We start from the raw sequence: 18466 nt of genomic DNA on the forward strand, positions 1-18466 counted from the left end.
TTATACCAGGAAACATTAACACCATCAGGGTGTGATTCATAATGAGTCAAAGGTTACATACTTCCAGTGTTTTGAACAGACTCACTAACTCCTGTACCACTTCATTTCTTTGACCTGTTATTGATTGTACAAAGAATTTGTCTTGTTTTAAAGATCTGAGAATAACTGGTTGCACAGCACCAGCCCGCTAAGCCATGTGAGATTTATCAGATGGAATATATTGATTAAAATACCAACTTAATTCTGGGGACATAGATTCTTCTGTTGGCTGTGCGACAGAGCCCTTGGCTGGTCTTGGGAGCAAGGACAGTGACAGTAAAATTTAATAGCTGCTTCTGTCTCAGGTTACACACACACAACGTGTATTTTGCAAAAGAGATGACTGATTTTTGAATGCTCCTATGTTTGGATGTACAGCTTAATTTATTTGAAAATGACCTGATTTGTGAGAGAGGGGGAAGCCCCTGATGTTACTGCTTCAGGGAACCTGAAATGGTGCACCCTGAAACTAAGGCATGCCCAAGGGGGGAACTTTGCAAAAGGAGGTGTGAATATTGTGAGAGGTATTGGGAAGAGGTACTATTGACTTGTGAATTTGCGGAATGAGGTGATGGAGTGACTTTTGGTGGACCAGAAGAGCAGACTAAGCAATTTTAGACTATGTTGACAAAGAAACTTAATTGCTGCTTTACACAGAGGAATGGAGAGGAAGAAGCATGATCTAGAGCACACTAGGAAAAAACCCCAAATTTTCCGTGACATTTCATGATAATATTAAATCCTAATAATATATTATAATATTATTATATTAATAGATAATATAATACTATATTATAATATTATTATATTAATATATCATATTATTAAAGTGGACAGGAGCTGTAATTTGCTTTTCAGAAACAGTCCTTCTGCCATGGAGCCCTTTTCCATGGATTCTGCAGCACATATGAGAGAGTGCTGATATGTAGCAGCTGCTTACTTATAATAAGGCCTCGCTGCTTTCACTCTGTCAATGCCTTGACTTGCATTCTTAGTGATTCTGTTTCAGTATCCATCCAGGCTGAGCTCTGTGTCAGTTCACACAGAGTCTGTTTTTAATTATCTCTCTTTTCTGACAGGATTTCAGTGGTAAGCCAAACTGAATAATTACTGTGCTTCTTTGGAAATATTTTTATCTTTTTTTTCTCCCCAAATGTTTGCTTTCACATTAAAAATTGATCAGAGTCTTGAGTTGGTTGCTTTGCTAGCAATTTCTTACATTCTTGAGGATTTATTACTGCATTTGAGTGAGAGAGGCAAAGTCTCTTCACTTTACATATGGCTATGAGAACGTGCTTTTCCATGAGCACATATTCACTCTTCACTTAATCCTTCCTGCTACATTTCATGTTTGTTTCTTCAGTTCATCAGAAGAGGCACAATGAAGAGAAATACCATACTGGTGTTAATGCTGTGACTGGAACGGTGTCCAGATGTATGGCCAAGTTTGTAATTAGAAGTAGAGTCTGTTGTTATCCAGATTGATGGCTGTTGTGCACAGGAGAAGAGACAAGGTTCAGGCACTGAATCCTTCAGTCTGAAACAGAGAAAACTGAACCAGGAATAAGAGCCATTGTTCTGTGTTAATTATCTTGAAGTATTAGGCAATTACTTTTTACTGGTGATTCGAGAGGGAAAAGAGAGTTAGCTGTTGTGGGACAGAGAGAGAGATGTGATTACAGCCTGTTGAAATACTGAGGGTTAGCTGGAGGAACAGGATGGAGAAACTTGTGATGCATGCTAACACCAATATACCTTTAGGATCCCTGAACTATTCCCAGTTAGGTACATCAGCTTCCAGGCTGTTGGAGTGTCACTTGAGAATTGCAAATGGATTGAATGAAAGTTTTGTGAAAGGATATTCTTCCTTTGCTCCTGTGGTGTCCATTTTGCATATTCATGTAAATTCTTTCTAGTGCATGGCAGTTGCCTGCTTTGCTCCCGAGACTTCTGAGCTGTTTCTGGTGAGTGAAGTAGGATATGTGAACTCTGATACTTTTGTTCAGAACAGGGTGGGAGCATTTATGGTGATAGTCGAAAGAATGGCTTGGCAAATCTTGCTTTGGTTGCTCTGGTGTGGTTCTAGTTATCACATGTTGGTTTTGGGAAGCAGTTTAGCTCCCTTCTCAAAGAAAACCACAGGGAGCACAGTGTGCTCCCAACAGATGAGAAAAGAGCAATTGGGGAACTGAAGCAGTCTGGGTAGATAAATGGGAGGTTGAAGGACACAGTAGGACAGATGGAGATGAAGAGTAAATCATAGTCTTGCTCTTATCTACCCATATTTTCCCTTTCCACAACTAATTATTTCCTTCTACTTCCCTAGCTGTCATTCCACTGTCTTAGCTCTACTCTACTTCCAAAGAAACCCAGCTTTCTCCTGGTTTTTTTTCCCCCTCCCTCCATCCATCAATCCTTCCTTCCCTCCCTCCCTTCCTCCCTCTCTCTCTTCCTTTCTCCCCTTCTTACCTGTCTTAATTTCTTGCATCCTCTCTGTCCTTTCACTTCATTAGGCTGTGAAGAAGCTCCTGAGAGCATGACCGGAATGTTTGTAAAAATTTGGAATAAAGGGGGCAAGAAACAAATAGTGGTTTTCTCAGTTTTCTCCTTTCCCTGAAATCAGGAGATGGCAATCCACTCCTCAGCACTTGGCTTCCTCCTGAATGTCACCTTACAAAACACTGGTTTTCCTACCTTCCTACCCTTATTCCCAGGAAAACTCTGGAAGTGAATGAAGCTTGATAAACAAAAAAGTCAAATGATCTGCAAGCATCAAGTCTGCTCCAAAAAAGAGTTCTCAGTATATAACCAAATAGCTGCTAATCACAAAGAAGGCAGTTTAGAGATTGTGGTTCCTTAAGAATGGCACAAGTTTCTGTTTCCTTAAGAATGGCACAAGTTTCTGTTTCCTTAAGAATGACACAAGTTTCTGGTTCCTTAAGAATGACACAAGTTTCTGGTGTTTGGGTTTTGTTTAAAGCTCAGGAATATAGGGCGTTTCATACATAACAGATATGATTTGTGAATTACTAAATGAAAAAATTGTGTAACAAAATTCATGTTAAAGAGGACCTGAAGTCCTTTTCCTCTTGAAAGCCTCTGGAACTTTTCCTGGTAACCTTAGTTGAGCAGAGATTTCTCACCATCTGCTTCATTCCTGTCTTCCCATCCAGGTGAAGTCAAAAAGTAACTCCAGTTCCAAAAGGATTCACAGTGTTTTTAAGGAGGCAATAAAGATGCTACAGGATAAAGGAGTGGTGTTCCAGAAACCTAGTAGCTCCAAGGACTTATACCATGTAAGGAACTGAGCTGTGGTTGCAAACAAGTTCAGTGGTATGACTTTCATGAACAGTAAAAATATTGCAGAAATAGTAGAAATGTTTCAGAAAGAGAAGCTGAACATCCAAGTGCTCTCAGCTTACTCAAACATCTTATCTGCAGCTTACTTCACTGGTTTTACCTCTGTATTGTCCACTGAGTTGTTCCAAGTTCTGTCTCTGTTCACTGGGCTGCCAAACTGCTCTGATACAGCTGAGCTCACTGAAACCTGGGGCCTGGGACAGATCTCCATATTGAAGTGGGTTCAAGTTTGGTGTTCTGCTGAGTCAGTCACTCTCCTTTGGGTCAAACTCTGTTGTATCATGTTCTTCACCTAACTCATGGATGCTGGTAAGAGTAGTAAAAATAATGACTGAAGATTTGACATTCATTATTAGTCTTGGAGGCAGTATAAAATGCAGTGTAGTTATGACAGTGTTAGCTTAGAATACACCATAGCACTGGATTGTTTTTCAACAACTTTGTTTCGTTTTGTTTTCTTCTTTTTTCTTCAGGTGACTGACCATGATAAGGAGCTGTTTAAAGTGACCCTTGATGTGATTAAAGAAGACTGTCAAAAACCCAGGCGTAAGTAGCAGAGTGATCAAGCTCTGATGAGCTGGTGCTGATAATACTGATGACAATATCTCCTCCTGCTGCTGGATTAGATCTGCTGCTTGTCCTTACCCTTGAACTCGAGCTGTAACTAATCAGTATAACTGAAAGCAGGAGTGCAGAAGCAGCTTCTTGTGAGCACAGAGAGAGAAAGAGCAAGTGTGCCAAGCAGGAAATAAACCTTTCTGATCTGAAATAAGCACCTATTATCTTATTTCTATATCTTTTGAGAATACTTGGATTTTGGGAGGAACCAAATGTAATGACAACAAATGCTAGGTCACCACCTAGCAGTTGTTGCTTTGCACTCTGGGGAAGTAGCAAATCTTGCTGGTTCAGTTTCTACAGGGGAGTTGACACAAAAGTGACCGTGCAGAAAGGTGAACTCCCTGCCTCCTTTAAGTCAACAATAAAACTTGCTTAAGTCAGTGTGATATTCTCCGTAGATTTTAAGCTCAGGTAGAGCTCAGGTGGTTTTTCTTTGTAGTTAAGGAATTCAGTCGAACAAAGTCTACTTCTTTTCACATAATGTGCCTCTGGTGGCTTCTGAGTTATCCCTGTCCCTCAAACCTATTGTGTGTTATGGCCACAGTGATACCTTGTGCTTGACTTGAATGTTTGCTAATTAGACAGGTACATTGCTACAGTTTCTTTCAATTCACGGGGCAGAATGTGTCAGCAGGGATCACTTGCTGCTGGTGTGCAGCTATTTGTGGGGTAGAACGTGCTTTGGTGCAAAATAAATGACTGACTGGAACATAAGGCATAAAATCTTAAATTGCTCATATCCCTATACTATCATAACTACAGTAGCACTTGTAAGACCTGCTGTATGATGGTTATCCTGGGTAAAAAAAAAAAAAAAGGCTAAGTGAGGCAATATCAGGTTTGAGTTTTAACTGCCTACCTTACGAAGTGGTACAATTGTAGACAAGGTCTTGGGAGATGAAGGGAGAAGAGGTTACTGGGCATGCAGGTTAAGATGGGTTCATTTGCCTGAGGGTGTTTCAGTGCAACAAATTACTCTATCACATTGTTTTATTGTCATTTATTCAATTAACAAATACAAACATCATCTCTGTAAGAGTAAAATCATTCCTTTGCCCATTTTATACATCAGCTAGTTCTCCTGGTAGCCTGCTTTTTTATATAACTGTGCCACTATCAAGGCCAAAACCTCTATACAGTTGACAGAGGCACTGAGTGACTGCCTCGTGTTTGTTTCCCTCTTGTGCATTGTCCCACTGGTAAAGTACTCTGTGATCCATGAGAGATTGGGAAGTTCTTTCAATCAAGAAAAGTCAACAGCAGCAAGTAATTTGTAGATCAAAGACTTTGAAGAGTCCTGAGTCCTCAAAGCTATGTTTTCCATACTAAACTATTTAAAATTAGCAACTGTTTTACAAACCCTCTTGTTCTCCTTGAAACTTTCCCCCTGCTTATTTTCCTGCTGTAAAGAAGACAATTTCCAGGTCAGTGTCCCTTTGCTGGTTTCCAGAAGGACCATTTCAGTGTCCTGGTCATCGGTAGTAGAAGCACAGCCAAGAAGCTTCAATCGAAACCAGCAGGGCCCGGCGGGGATTTGTTGTCAGTGGATGATGCAAGAGCACGGAGCTCAGTGCGGCTGCCGGCCCCCCTCTGCTGGCCAGAGCACAGTCCCAGCTGCCCGCAAGGCTCCCGGGGAGAAAACAAGCACATGGGCATTCATCTCTGGGGCTTTGGCTTGCTTGCTGCAAGAAATTCCTACCCGTTTTCATTCAAGAGTAATAGTAATCCTCCATGACAAGAAGGCTGATTTATGATAAATCAAACTCTTCGCTCCAATGAGTTACTTCTCTGCCAGTTTTCCAGGCAACGCCTTGCCCCATTGCTGAAGTTGTGACACATTCCCAGGCCCAACCCATCTGTCTGAAACTATTGTACAAATATTAAAAAAATCTTCAGTGTGCTTACTCAGAGCTGCACAAGCCCTGATCTGTAATGTGCCTCCATGACAATCCTAGTCCTTGGCCCCACTTATAGTTCCTGATCTTGAATGCTCTCAGGAGAGACCACTGGGGGTTCATCTAGAAGCTTAAGATAGCCAGACAGCATATTTTGACTCCAGACTGAACTGTAAAATGGATTTGGTTTTTGGTTTCTTTGTTTCTTTCTTTGTTTTATAAATTTGCTCTGGTTTTAGGCTTAGATCGGTTTTAATGGTAGAGAGGACAAAAAAGAGAACCACTTAAAGCTAAATTTAATATTTCAGAATGTACCGTGTGTGAGATGTCTGCAGTGGGCAAATGGTAATTTTTCTGTAACTCTGTCCCCTCTGATGTTGGCTGTCAGGCAGGACAGTCAGTTGCAGCCTGGCTTCCCTCGGCTGCTGGACAAAAGCAAGATCCCAGGATGTCAGTGAAAGAGGGACAGGAGTGTTTTGGAGTTACTTAATCACTGTACACACCTGCAGCTACCCCAAAGTGCCATTTTCTACCAGCATCTAGGGGAAAAGTACACATTGTACTGTTAGGTAACATTTGAGTCATTAATATAATTCTGTGTGACTTAAGTTACTCTAGATCAGGGATGGGCAATTTGACCTTCTTATGACAAACCTATGACAAATGCAAAGTGCAGCTACCCATTTTGTTTGCAACAACAATCACTATGACCAGGTAGAGGCATTGTTCTGTTCTCTGCAGTTAACTCTTCCAGGGTGGTGGACACATTTTTGGCTGTCAGCCACAAAGGTCTTTTTATCATGATGGATACTTCTAAAGAAGTGTTTCTGCCTGATTCACAGCCTAATCACAATTAGGCTGAACTGTGTATTTACCACTATCTACCAGTGACTTTTCTCAGCAGGTTCTAAGGCAGCTCTGAGGCATCTAGATTCTAGAGTAGAGAATAACTAAAAAAACCAAAGGCAACAGCAACAAAATATAGGGTCCTCCCTGGCCCATGGCAGTTTCTCAGTACCCTTATCAAACTTGTCTTGCATCATGGGAGCTAAGGAGAAGGAAAATAATTTATGCCGATATATCTGGTTTATGCCTGTTTTCCATTGTTAGCCACTGAGGATAAATGCGTAGTGGACTCAGCACTTGGGGGGACTGGGAACTTGCAGCACTGATGATTAGTGGGTTACAGGGTCTGTTGGAGGAAATGATGACTGGGACAGCTTCAAAGGATGGCTCTGCTCCACCTGGCACAGAGTAGCTGTGTGCAGCCATGAGGGACCTCTGTGCTCGCCCCTAGCAAAGGGGGTTATTTTAAACTTCTCTTGTACGTTGCAGGACTAATTCCCCTTAAAAGGAGATAAAATTTGATACTGAAGTTCCTTGACTTTCCACTCCCACAATTGTCCGAGTAGTCTGAGGGGCAGGGATGGGATTGCCTTGTGAGGTGAATGCAGTTGCAGTGCAGCAGTTTTTCCACAAGATGCCAGCGTTGGGCCAGCGGTTACAGGCCTTGGCCACAATTTGCTAGAGGGTTGTGAAGTTTGGTCTCAGAAAAATTATTTTCATTTGGCTCCTTCTGAAGTTGCAAAAACTGGATGGCTTGCATAGGTGGACAGTGGAGATACCCTTACGTTATTAACCTCCTCATCAAGTTGTACTGAGTGAGCCTTGTATGTCAAGAGCTGGCAAGAATGAGTTATCTTTCACCCTCATTACTACTGTTAGAGCCCTGACACTTCCCACAAAAGTTACTGGGAACAGTTGATAATTTGAAAACTGTCATCACAGACAGGATCTCTTTCTTCTGAATACACACACCTCTGCTTTAGTATCTAGGGCTCTGGGTTTTTTTCATGACTGATCAGTATTATGATAGTTAAAAGAGACAGACTGAAATCTTTCTTCCATGCCTGGCTGCATTTTCTTTTTTTTCTGCAGATGCTGAAAAAGGCTGCCATTTCCTCCATGTCCTGAGTTGTGTTCGGCAGAGCTACAACCCCTCTCTGGCTGAAGTGGTGATGCACCGTGTCTTGGAACTATTGGAGAGTAACAGTGATGTTGTCAGCACTATGGAAGGATATTATATGGTATTTTAAAGAGAAAAGATAAGAAGGAGAGGTTGAGAGACTCTGAGAAGCTGTCATTAGCTGGTATGATCTAGACAGGGGATAAAAAAGAGCCTTCCGATTCTCCAAATGCTGGCTTTGTCCAGCTTCAGAGAAGTTCAAATATTTGTTTTAATATTCTTGATGTCTTCCTTGCTATTCCTAATGAAAGTTGTATCAAACTGTTTCTAGACATTATTATATAGCAGGGGAACTGGAAAAGAAACTGGGCTCTCTTCTTGGAGTAGGATGAGATGTTGGCCATCCCTACATCTACATCTGCATCCAGTGGGCCTAAAGATAAGTCACTGCTAAGGAGCACTGTTTACAGCAGTGGCCATCTCAGGGGATATTTTTGTGGCTTAAAGACTGATCTTGTGAACTTTCATATGGTAATAGATGTGGATCTTTCTTTTTATGTGAACTTGATAACACCTAGAGAAAAGACACAAAACCAGAATGATTTGCCAGTCCTTCCTGGCAGTGCTGGTGCACCTTTGTCTGTAAACATGTATTCCTCAATCTGGACAGCTTTCCCCCTACTAAAGCAGTCCTTACCTTTCTCTGGAAAGTAGTATTCAGGATTGGGGTCCTGCATCCCTTCCCCATCCTGGAACCTTACCCACTGGTTGTCAAGCATTCCCATCTGTGCTACTGATGCCTGTTGTTGTGGATTCTCTTCAGACCAGAATTCTCAAAATCAGCCACCATTTTGCTGTTCCAGTTGCTTCCTACATCACAGATGGTAAAACATAAATTACATGCTTTGGAAAAGAAAATACAGAAGCAATTGAAACCCAGTGTAATTTCCTCTGCCTGTTGCCTTTTGTGTCTTCCATTCTTCGTCACTTTTTGTGGTAAAATATCACCCATATCTGTGCTTGCAGAAGAGCACAAGACAGATGAAACAACATTGGCCTAAAGAAGGTTCCCATGCAAGATGTTTGATCGAGAATAATTACAACTCTGTTATTTGCAACAGTTAAAAAGCAGAGTTGTTCAATATTTATCCTTAGACAGGGCTTGCTGCTACAGGGGCTTGTCTGTTTAATTAATCTGTTTAATTTATGGTGTGGACGTGAGACCTTTGACTTGAAAAGAGTACAAAAGATTGAATTTATCCTTCTTCCCTCTGCACCTTCCCTGTAACAGTTGAAATAGCAGACTCCCAGGAGGGAGCTGTAGTGGTAAAGCCCTATAAGGATTGACATAGCAGGGAAAAATAAACCATATGCATGAGGAAAGCCAGTGAGTAGCCCCATGTGTGCCAGCTCTCTGGTTTGTTATATTATCTGCCTCGCTTCAAACCCTGGCAGCAGTGAGATATAGGCTAAGAGAAAGGCATGACAAAATATTTGGCATTTGCATTCAGAGGCCTGTGGAAAACTCTGGCCTTAAAGAGGTGGTAAGTTTGTTCATAGTAGAAAACTATGTATGAATCATTCATGTGCTTTGTCTTCCCTACTTACTGCAGGACTCAGGAGTTGGTTTCCTTACAGATTTCCCTACTCTTCACATTGCTGCTCTGCTCTGTGTTGGGTACCTTCCAGATCTTAATATGGGCCCTGAGCAGGTGCTGAAGGGAGGTACCAGTGCAGAAAGAAATAGGAGAGGATTTAGGAAGAGTTGTAGTGTGTTTGTTCCCCGCTCCCTCCCCACGCCCACATATCTCTGTAAGTCAGGAAAAGAAGGTAGGTTCTGAGTGAAGTGGTACTGAGGGGAATTGAAACTTTCATTTGTGCCTGTGAGAAGATCTGGTTGCCCACTGGGGAGATTTGCTTTTTAAATTCCTGCTCTGATTATTGACCAGTTTGAAGTGATGCTTAAAAGCAAAGGCTATCTATGGATATTGATTCCTAAATTCAAATTCACTTCAGGAATTGCCCACAATCAAGTGGTACATATGGTTAAGTTGCTTATTTGGCATGAGTTTGAGGATATTTTAAAGGAAATTACAAGGTGTTTCAGACCGTGTGGAAGAGCATGGCGTCTAATTTAAGAGACTGTTTTGGCCATTTTCTTAAAATGTTCTGTATTAGCAGAACCTCATTTTGCTGGGAAAGGGTTAAAGGAACATAGCTAGCTCAATGGGAAAGATGATCTCCTCTCTTAAGTTAGAAGAAAGACCCTGGTTCTCCTGAGGATGTCAGCCGAGTGTGTGGGCTGGATGAGTTCTGGGAGGAAAAGAGAGTTTGGAGATCATGTTGCTCTTGAGGATCTCTTTAAAATAAATTCATACCAAAATAGGATTATATCTTTGTGCTTTGCAGTTTGCACAGTCACACATGCAACTTCTGTTGCCTCCAACTTTGAGGCTGCACTTTCTGTGTTTTAGATGTGCTTCTTTGTGTAAAGTTTGCCTAAAATCCCTGTCCACTGATTTTCTGTGCTTGGAGGTAGAAAGGGCTGACACTTGTGTCTGCATCAGTCCTGCCCCTGTTGCACTTCAAAAGTACTGAACAACTGCAGAGCCTCGGAGATGAGGTGGAAGGAACTTATCTCAGGAAACACAAATAAGTTATTCTGGAAAGAACCTGTCCTTGGAAGTTTTTGAGTTGATCCTTGCTGGGAGTGCTCGACTCTTGCCATGGAGGGTGTGTTCTGATGGTGTTTGCTCCCCAAGAACAGGAAAAAGGGATTTTTCTCAGATGAGCTGTCTCAGGGAAGTAAGATGAATAAACACAAGAGAGCCTACAGTTTTTATGAGAGTGAAAGGTTAAGCTGAAGTTAATGGAGGAGCCTAGATATAAGCTACACAGATTCTGACTATCTGTACAGAATAGTTGTGTCTTAAGCTTGCATGCTTTATTTTTTCCACAGGAGCCACCCAGCCCAGGTTAACACTTACTCTGATTGAGAGCATTCCCTCTCATGCCTACAGGGAATACAACATGCACAGCAGTGCCCTGAGGAGCTGTGGGAGCACAGGGCTCACTGTAGGCTGATTTACCCATTCACTCAGTATCTCTACAGTGTGCTTCTGTGACAGCAGTCTAGACATACCCATGTTGGTATAAGTCACCTTTATGTAAGTCTAACTACACACACTAGGGCTTTTACTGCAAATAAACTGTCTCTCTGTTTAAAGATCATATCCTTAACCAACAGAGTCATATCGTGCACACTGTTAAAATTCTTAGACCACACCTACAAAATATTGTGCAGAGCATTCGGTGAAAGCATGCTTTCTTGTTTTGTTTGATTTGAAAACTTGTTAGGCAACACAATTATTACTGGTTTATTAAAGGACTGGGAAAGTGGCACTTTAATGTAAAACTGACAAGTGAGAATTCATGTTGTAGGACTGCTTCATGGCCAGTTCCAGTTTCCATAGCAACAGTTACAGCAGTAAAAGGTTGGTGAGGAAAATGGAATTTTTAAAAACAGTCAGCATTTTTATGTTACCTTAAAAAGGTAAGTTTCCATAGAAATGCACCACCTGAGAACAAAAATTACCTAAGAATCTCAATATTCTATTCTAGCAAAATGCAAAGTGATTGCTTCTCTAGTGAGGAAACAAAGGAACAGCTTTACATTTAGTCCCTGCCCTCTGCTTGTGTGAGAGAAGACATGAGGTTGCTTCATGCCTCAGTTTCCCCCTTTTGTAAATTGGGGATAATACAGCTCCCTGTGTAGGGCATAAGCCTCAATTTTTTTGTAATCCTAGTCATTAAAAGCTCTATGGGAGCTATTAGAGAAGAACTCTGTGGCTGTGTGGGAGAGAGTGAATGGATAAATGCTGGAGTGGGACTTAGAAAAAGTTGCTCTTGTATTAGTGCTAATAGCTTTATCTTTTTCTGCCTCTCCTTCCATGCATATTGCTTTGCTTGTCTTGTCATCTTGCTCTCCAACACCTGTGGTGCAATGGTGGTCTCCCTGTTTCTATTTGTATCATATTTTTCCTGGAATCCTATTTTCTCTTATGACTTCTTAGATGACTTCATAAAAACAGAAATTCAGATAAATGAGTTCTGACTATTCTTGTTCTGAAATCTTTGGACTGTAAATTTGGACCCAAGAGAGACTGCATTTTACACAACCTACCTGGGAAATGAAGCTTTACTTTCAAATTAATAAATGACAAAGTTAAATATTGGCTACATGACTAAAAGCTGTTACTGTTGTGGATCTGTGTATGCTTGTGTATTCCAGTGATGAACACCATAAACAGGAGTTGCTAATTTATTATTCAAAGTGAGAATTCATCAATGAGCAGCCAGTGAGGCATGGAGCCACACGGAGAATTACAAGACAAAGTACTGGAAATCTGTTTGTCAAATAAATGCAGTTTGGTTTACTTTGAGAGTAAGCTGATCCTGTGGGGAAAAGATGTGCCTAGCAAAGATTTGTATCTTTATACTTACCTCCAAATGGGAAAGGAGCAAGTTCAGATCCCATGGGCACCCTGAATTTTGAAACTTCCTGTCAGTGCAGCACTATGTTCTTTATTGCTGTCTTTCAGCACAGTCTCCAGTCCTCCTGCCCCAACCCTCCAGGCTAAAGCAAAAAAAAAGTTCAGCCACAAAGATAAAAGAATAGTTTTAATAATTGGTTACCATCCTTCAGGAGTCCCAGCATTACAGCAACATTTTTGTGGATCCTTGTGGGCAGCAGGGAAATGCTGAGCTAGGGATCTTGGGTTTCATTCCCAGCAATGTACCCTGCCAGGCACAGAGACTTTCCCCCTAATTTCTTTCGTCTATTCCTGAACTCCACTGTCCCCTCTGACTAGTTTCTCGGGCCCTTCATTTCATTCACAGTCACAGATCCTGTCAAACCCCCTTCCTCTATTTTGTTCCCTTTATCTTTCTTAACTCAACTATCCTTGTCAACATCTGGCAATTGAAACTTTCAGAATAATCCCCTTGCCTAGCTGACCTGGCACTGTTCACAGCCTGTTCTGACTCCAGCAGGCTGTCCTTTGCTCCTTGTCTAGGCACCACAAGAGGCAACTTTCTTCCCCATGTAGTTTGCAGCAGGAAAGAGCTGCAACCTCAGGAAAACAACACTTTTTCCACCCCACCCTCCCACCATTTCAGTAGCACCCTAAAAGATTCTAGTGGTGGTTTGTTTTTTTTTTTTTTTTTGGAGGTATCCAAGTACAAAATAAATATAATTAAAAATAAAACGTTTGTGTCTTTCCCAAACCTGAGTAAGCAAAGTCACGCCCCTGATAGAAGCTATCTGCCTCTCCCTGCCACTTTCATGTCCTTGCAGATCTCATTGTAGACGTGCTCTGTAAAGTTGATGTGGACTTCTAGCTTGTGTGTCTACAAGTTAGTGTGTTTCCTTTTAGCCTATTTTTTTCTAAGTGTGTTTCTGATGTGATTATACTGGGTGTCTGGGCGTTTGTCAACTTCTGTCCCACCACCCCAGGTGACTCTGGCTAGTTAAGAGGTGTGAAGGACCCTGAGCTGTTATGGTCTGGCACGTTTTTAGGAAATGGATGCACTGATAGAAAAGGGAAGCTCAGATCAGTGCCTCCATCAAAGGGGAGGAAAAAGTCATACAATACCAGAAAAACCACACACAGGACAGTCACAAGGAACCTGTTCTGTAACTTAGGTTGCCACGAGAAGAACTTGCTCTGTAAGTGCTCTTTGAAGAAATTATAGGACAATTTTTCCAGAAGTTTCCTCATAGAGATTGCCCCAAGACAGTAATGATGGCAAACTGCAAATCCATTAAAATCTGGTAAAGTTGTATTGGAGTGCAATGTTGAGCAACTGATTGTTAATGATGCCACCAGCCCATTCCCACTAATATCTTTTAATGTGCAATGGAGGCTCTACTAATCTAGTCGCAGTAATTTACAAGTTGAAACCAGCCCAGATTAGCAAGATTGCCTGAGAAAAACATAGCCAGGAATTTGCCAGTGAAAAAAATAACCTAAAGGAACGATTTTCAGTAAGTGTTGAACTACTGAACACTGCAGTGCCAATTAACCTGGCACAACATGTCCTACAGCTCTTGTTTTAGCTTGCTTTTTTGTTATTCACTGGAAGAATGCACACTCCTTCCCTACCAGATAGAACTGGAACTCTCTGCCACCTTCACATCTCTCTGCTGAGAACAAGGTAAGATAAATAGCAAATGTATGTCACTGTATAGCAACCAACATGATTAAATGCAGTATGTGCCAAGTCTATTATTGGCCTGGAAAGTTCATGGTTCCTCCCAGGAGTGGAGACTTCAGCCAAATTTACCGTGATATTTGGAAATAGGAGGGAGGAATCTGTTCCCCCAAATGTCTTCCCCAACAATGGAGTCATGCAAGTCCTGTAGGCCTACCTGATTTTAACATGTGCTCTTCTTGGCAAGGTACAAAGGTGGTACAGAAATGAAAGGGTGCTTGGTACTGGGTTTTTCTCTTGTTGACAGTATTGGCATTGAGAGCGTAGGAGCTGTCCTTGTGTTCATGTAAAACTCTTCTTTGCTATATTGTCCACAAAAAACCCTCTGAGCTGTAACAAGCCAGCTGGTGTTCAGAACTACAGCCTACACTGCTGACTAATACTCATCATTGTTTTCTGTCCTCACCTTGTCTTTTTTTCCCAATAAAATCTCTTGAACCTAATTCTTGGTTCAAAACAGTTATAGTCTCGATCCTTCTGTGAGTACAGTGATCCAGGACAAACATAACAAGAGTAAACTGATACAGAGAAGAGTTTTTGTTGGAAATATGAAAGTAGGAAAGGATGAGAAATACAGAGGAAGCTGAAGGAGGAGGATTTATCACAAAGATGTTTGAAATGAGTCCTACTGAAAAAGGCTAAAGAAATAATTGCCTAATGATGCTGCAGACATCTGTTTCAGAACAGGCAGCAGGTGTTGCATATAATGAAAGCAAGGACTTGTACTGTTTTATATTCTGCAATTAGAAAGCAGAGGAGGAAATGAGGTCAGGAAAAATGGAGTAAGAGAACATTTAGCATAAACAGCTGGACAAATTTACATAGAGTACAGCAGTATTTATGTGCTCCTCCTCTGCCTTCCTTACATTATCCTTGAACAGTTCTGTTCTGCAGAGTATTTTGTCCATCCTAAAAGACCAATGCCTTGGGTGCTCAAAGTTAGATGCTAAAGTGAAAGTTGGCCACCAAATATGCCTTTGAGGACCACAATGTTCAGGATAATGTACTTGTCACTTACCCAGATGCTGTCATGAGCTGATGGAAATCATCCTGAAGATAAAGCTGTCCCTGTTTCACAGGTGGTTTGTGTACCTCAGTCACCAGAAAAGTGGCTGAGAAAGAGCCCATCAGTGAAATGTTTTTTTAGGCTTGGATTCCTGGTGCTGCATGGCCAGAGCTTAACACATCTGGGTCCAAATAAATGCCTGGAATTATGTGGATGGTGTGTCCACTGCTCCAAGCTGAAAAGCACACCTGCATCAGGCCCTGCTAGAGAAACTGTAACTTCACTTTCCACTGGGCCTTTTTTTTTCGTTTTGGGATGATCTCATTTCTTGTTCCAAGCAATTGACATCCTACAGGGCATTTTAGTTTTCAAGCATCCCCACTACTGCCCTACAAAGTCTAACCCCAGTTTAATGGCTGGGGAAGAAACCCTAACTATTTGTGTCTACTCATGGGATGAGGTTGCTGTTGAGGAGGTCCAAAAGTAGGACTTCTTCCTACAGAAATCTCTCAGTTGGGAAGACCACTTTGCTTTTGCATGAAGGTAACAAAAGAAAGCAAAACAAAAAATCAATGCACTCCACTGCTGAGTAGTAGAGGTTGGATGTTACAGATTGTCCTTACAGTGCCAAGCTTGTGTGCTTGTCACCTATGTTCAAACTGCAGTTCCACAAGTAATTTTTCATAAGGTTTTATTTGTACATTTTTATAGTTCATAGTCTGCCACTCAAATGTTTTCTGGTTTTGATACTGGTAGGTAAGTTCTTCTGGTTTCTCCAGGGAGTGTGCAGCCAAATAAAATTACAGTTTGATTTCAGAAGGGGTTCAATAAGTTAAAACTGTGAACAAGGAAATTAAAATTTTAAAAAGGGTTGGTGGAAATTTAAAATTTTGGTGTCCATGTGTGTCTATATAGAGGTAAGATGGGAAGAAAATGCAAAGAAAGACTATTTCTTCCTAAATTGACTTTATTTTAACAAACCCATGTTTTCAATAATGGATTACCATGTTTTTTGCAGAGGATAAGGCAGAAACCCGTCTCAAAATGTGCTATTTTGAGAACAGTGAGAGTGACTGAAATCGGGAATTGCATCCAGGAAGAAACCTGAGGAATCCCAATTGAAACCTGTGATCAGTTTGGTAAACTTCAGCTGTCTCAAACGTAAGCATGACACATATATCATAAATAGAGAAAAGTGTGGCTTGTGCTTGCTTTATTTTTTAAAGCACTTCAAGAGACATCTATAAAGCCTCTGTAAAAATGGAAAAGTACAAGGTGTACATGGATGAAAAGCAGTGTGCAATGCGCTGCTACCACCCTAAACAATGTGCAGAGTACATACTACAGTGGGAAATCCTTCATCCTCAACTGCTCAGAGAGGACTGAAAAATAGCATTAGTTGAGAAAGGGTTAAGCTGTAAGGTAGCTGCTTCAAGGAAAGGATAATCTATAATTTAAGTCCAGAGGGTGAAGCAGCTCTTTCATAATGTAAGTAAAAGCTGTTATGCCTTTGGAAAAGCATGTACACTGCCTGCAGAAGGAATGATTATTTTGGTTTTTCCATTATACTAGAGGTTTTTCCATTATACTCCACTATACTATACATGGAGGGGTTGACAAAGCAGCACTCTCTGGTGAGGAGGCTGGGAGGGGAAGGAGCACAACGATGCTGTGCTGGAGGAGGGGGGAGTTGCTCTGCCAGCACTGCTGCTAGTTCCTTTTGCTGCCTTCTACCTTGTTAGCTGGGCCTATTTATCTCCAGAGTGAATTTCATTTGAAGAGCAGTAATCTCCCCAGAATAAGAAATGCAATTGGCTTTTTAAAAAAATAAGAAAAAAAAAAATCACACCATGCTTTGTTTCAGAGTTTGAGATTTGAATGCCAGACAGGCTCCACTATTCCTGTCATTCCTATCAAAAGCCTTGTATGTTAAAACGCTGAAGTGGAAGGGCTGCATGGAAAGCAGCCTTTTTAAGAAGATGAGGTTTTGTAAGTACAGAAGCTGAGATGGGAGTGTAACAAAGGCTCTGTGTTGTGCTGTTGCACATCAGAGCCAAAAAAACCCTAAGGGGCACATCTCCACCATGTCTAGCAGATTATGCATGCAACTCCAGTTGCTAGTAATGAGTTGTGTGGCTAATCTGTCATGCACAGCACTGCACAGTTCCCCTTCCCCCAAGGGGCTGAGCTCATGGCATTTTGCTTCCCCCCAGGGTGCTAAGCACTGTTAGAGCCTCTTCAGTTAGAGGGACAGGAAAACACCGTGTTCCACCTGGCTGCCCAGCCAGAAAACAGAAAGGAAAATCATCTTTAATAATAACTCTGGCCACAAAAGACAGGGCTGTTAGACCCCAGCATGGTTAACATTCGGGGCAGTTACCTATCTACAGTAACATGCCATGAATTAATAAAAGACACTAGAAATGGCCCTAATGGAGCACAGAAAAGCCTGTCTCTTGTTTTATTTTCTCACTGATTTAATGATCCAAGTGTTTTCAATTTACAACTCAAATGCTTATTTACAAAAAATTTGCCAGCATGACAGAGTCCTCTTGAAATATGAAAACTCAAGTCATGCTCCAGCTCTGACAACATCACACATACACATTCTGTCACGCATCAGCTTTTGCTGTAATTGGAGCAGAGTCCAGGCTGCTGGGCTGTAGCTGCACTAGGTCTGTAAGACTAATGTGATTACCTGTTTGTTCAAAATAAAAAAAAGGAAAAAGAGAATCTTTGCCCAAGTACCCATCTAGCAAAAGAATAGAAAAAAGCTTTTAAAAATAGCTAGTTTATTTCAGCCTTCAGGAGCTGAATTTCCCAGGGTGTTTTTCAGGTGAATTTTATTGGAAGCATGAGTCTTTGAAGGCGAGTTATTAAATCAGCAGTTAATACCTGTATTAATATATGTGTTAAAATTGTTTTAATAGCAGTGATATTCCCATGCAATAATAGGACTTCAGTAAATGGGGGCTTTCAGAAAAAGAACTGTAAATACAAGGAGTTTTAGCATTAAAATCTCTACAGTCAGTTATTTTCCTACAAATTCCCAGTATCTTGGCTTCATGTTCATGGCCCTGCTCAGGTACAGGCTGTTCTGCACATGGGGTCGGCCAGGCACCCAGCCTGCTGTGTTCCTCCCTGCATACCCAGGCTTGCTTTCATTCAGTCCCAGCAGCCAGAGCCTGGCTCTCCAACACAAGGCTGGGAAGTGCCATCAGCTTCAATTTCCCAGCTGCTGCCTAAGACGGGAGCAGATTTTCCCAAGCCTGCAGAATAATAAGGGGTTTCGGTTATTTTTCTGCC

The 18466-nt window shown here is 41.4% G+C and overlaps 1 protein-coding gene across 2 annotated transcripts in view; it reads left to right on the forward strand.

The window, feature by feature from the left end:
- Positions 1 to 14597, forward strand: part of STN1 (STN1 subunit of CST complex) — a 46125-nt gene extending 31528 nt beyond the window's left edge. For both annotated transcript variants that reach the window (XM_085064897.1, XM_085064898.1), the window contains 3 exons: positions 3213 to 3335; positions 3873 to 3945; positions 7854 to 14597. In XM_085064897.1, coding sequence (XP_084921023.1) covers positions 3213 to 3335; positions 3873 to 3945; positions 7854 to 8011 — 354 coding nt within the window. In that variant the 3' untranslated portion in view covers positions 8012 to 14597. The remainder of the gene's footprint in view (positions 1 to 3212; positions 3336 to 3872; positions 3946 to 7853) is intronic.
- Positions 14598 to 18466: the final 3869 nt, after the last annotated feature.

The sequence above is a fragment of the Lichenostomus cassidix genome, chromosome 6 (assembly GCF_008360975.1).
Source record: "Lichenostomus cassidix isolate B80296 chromosome 6, HeHo_3.0, whole genome shotgun sequence".
NCBI lineage: Eukaryota > Metazoa > Chordata > Aves > Passeriformes > Meliphagidae > Lichenostomus > Lichenostomus cassidix.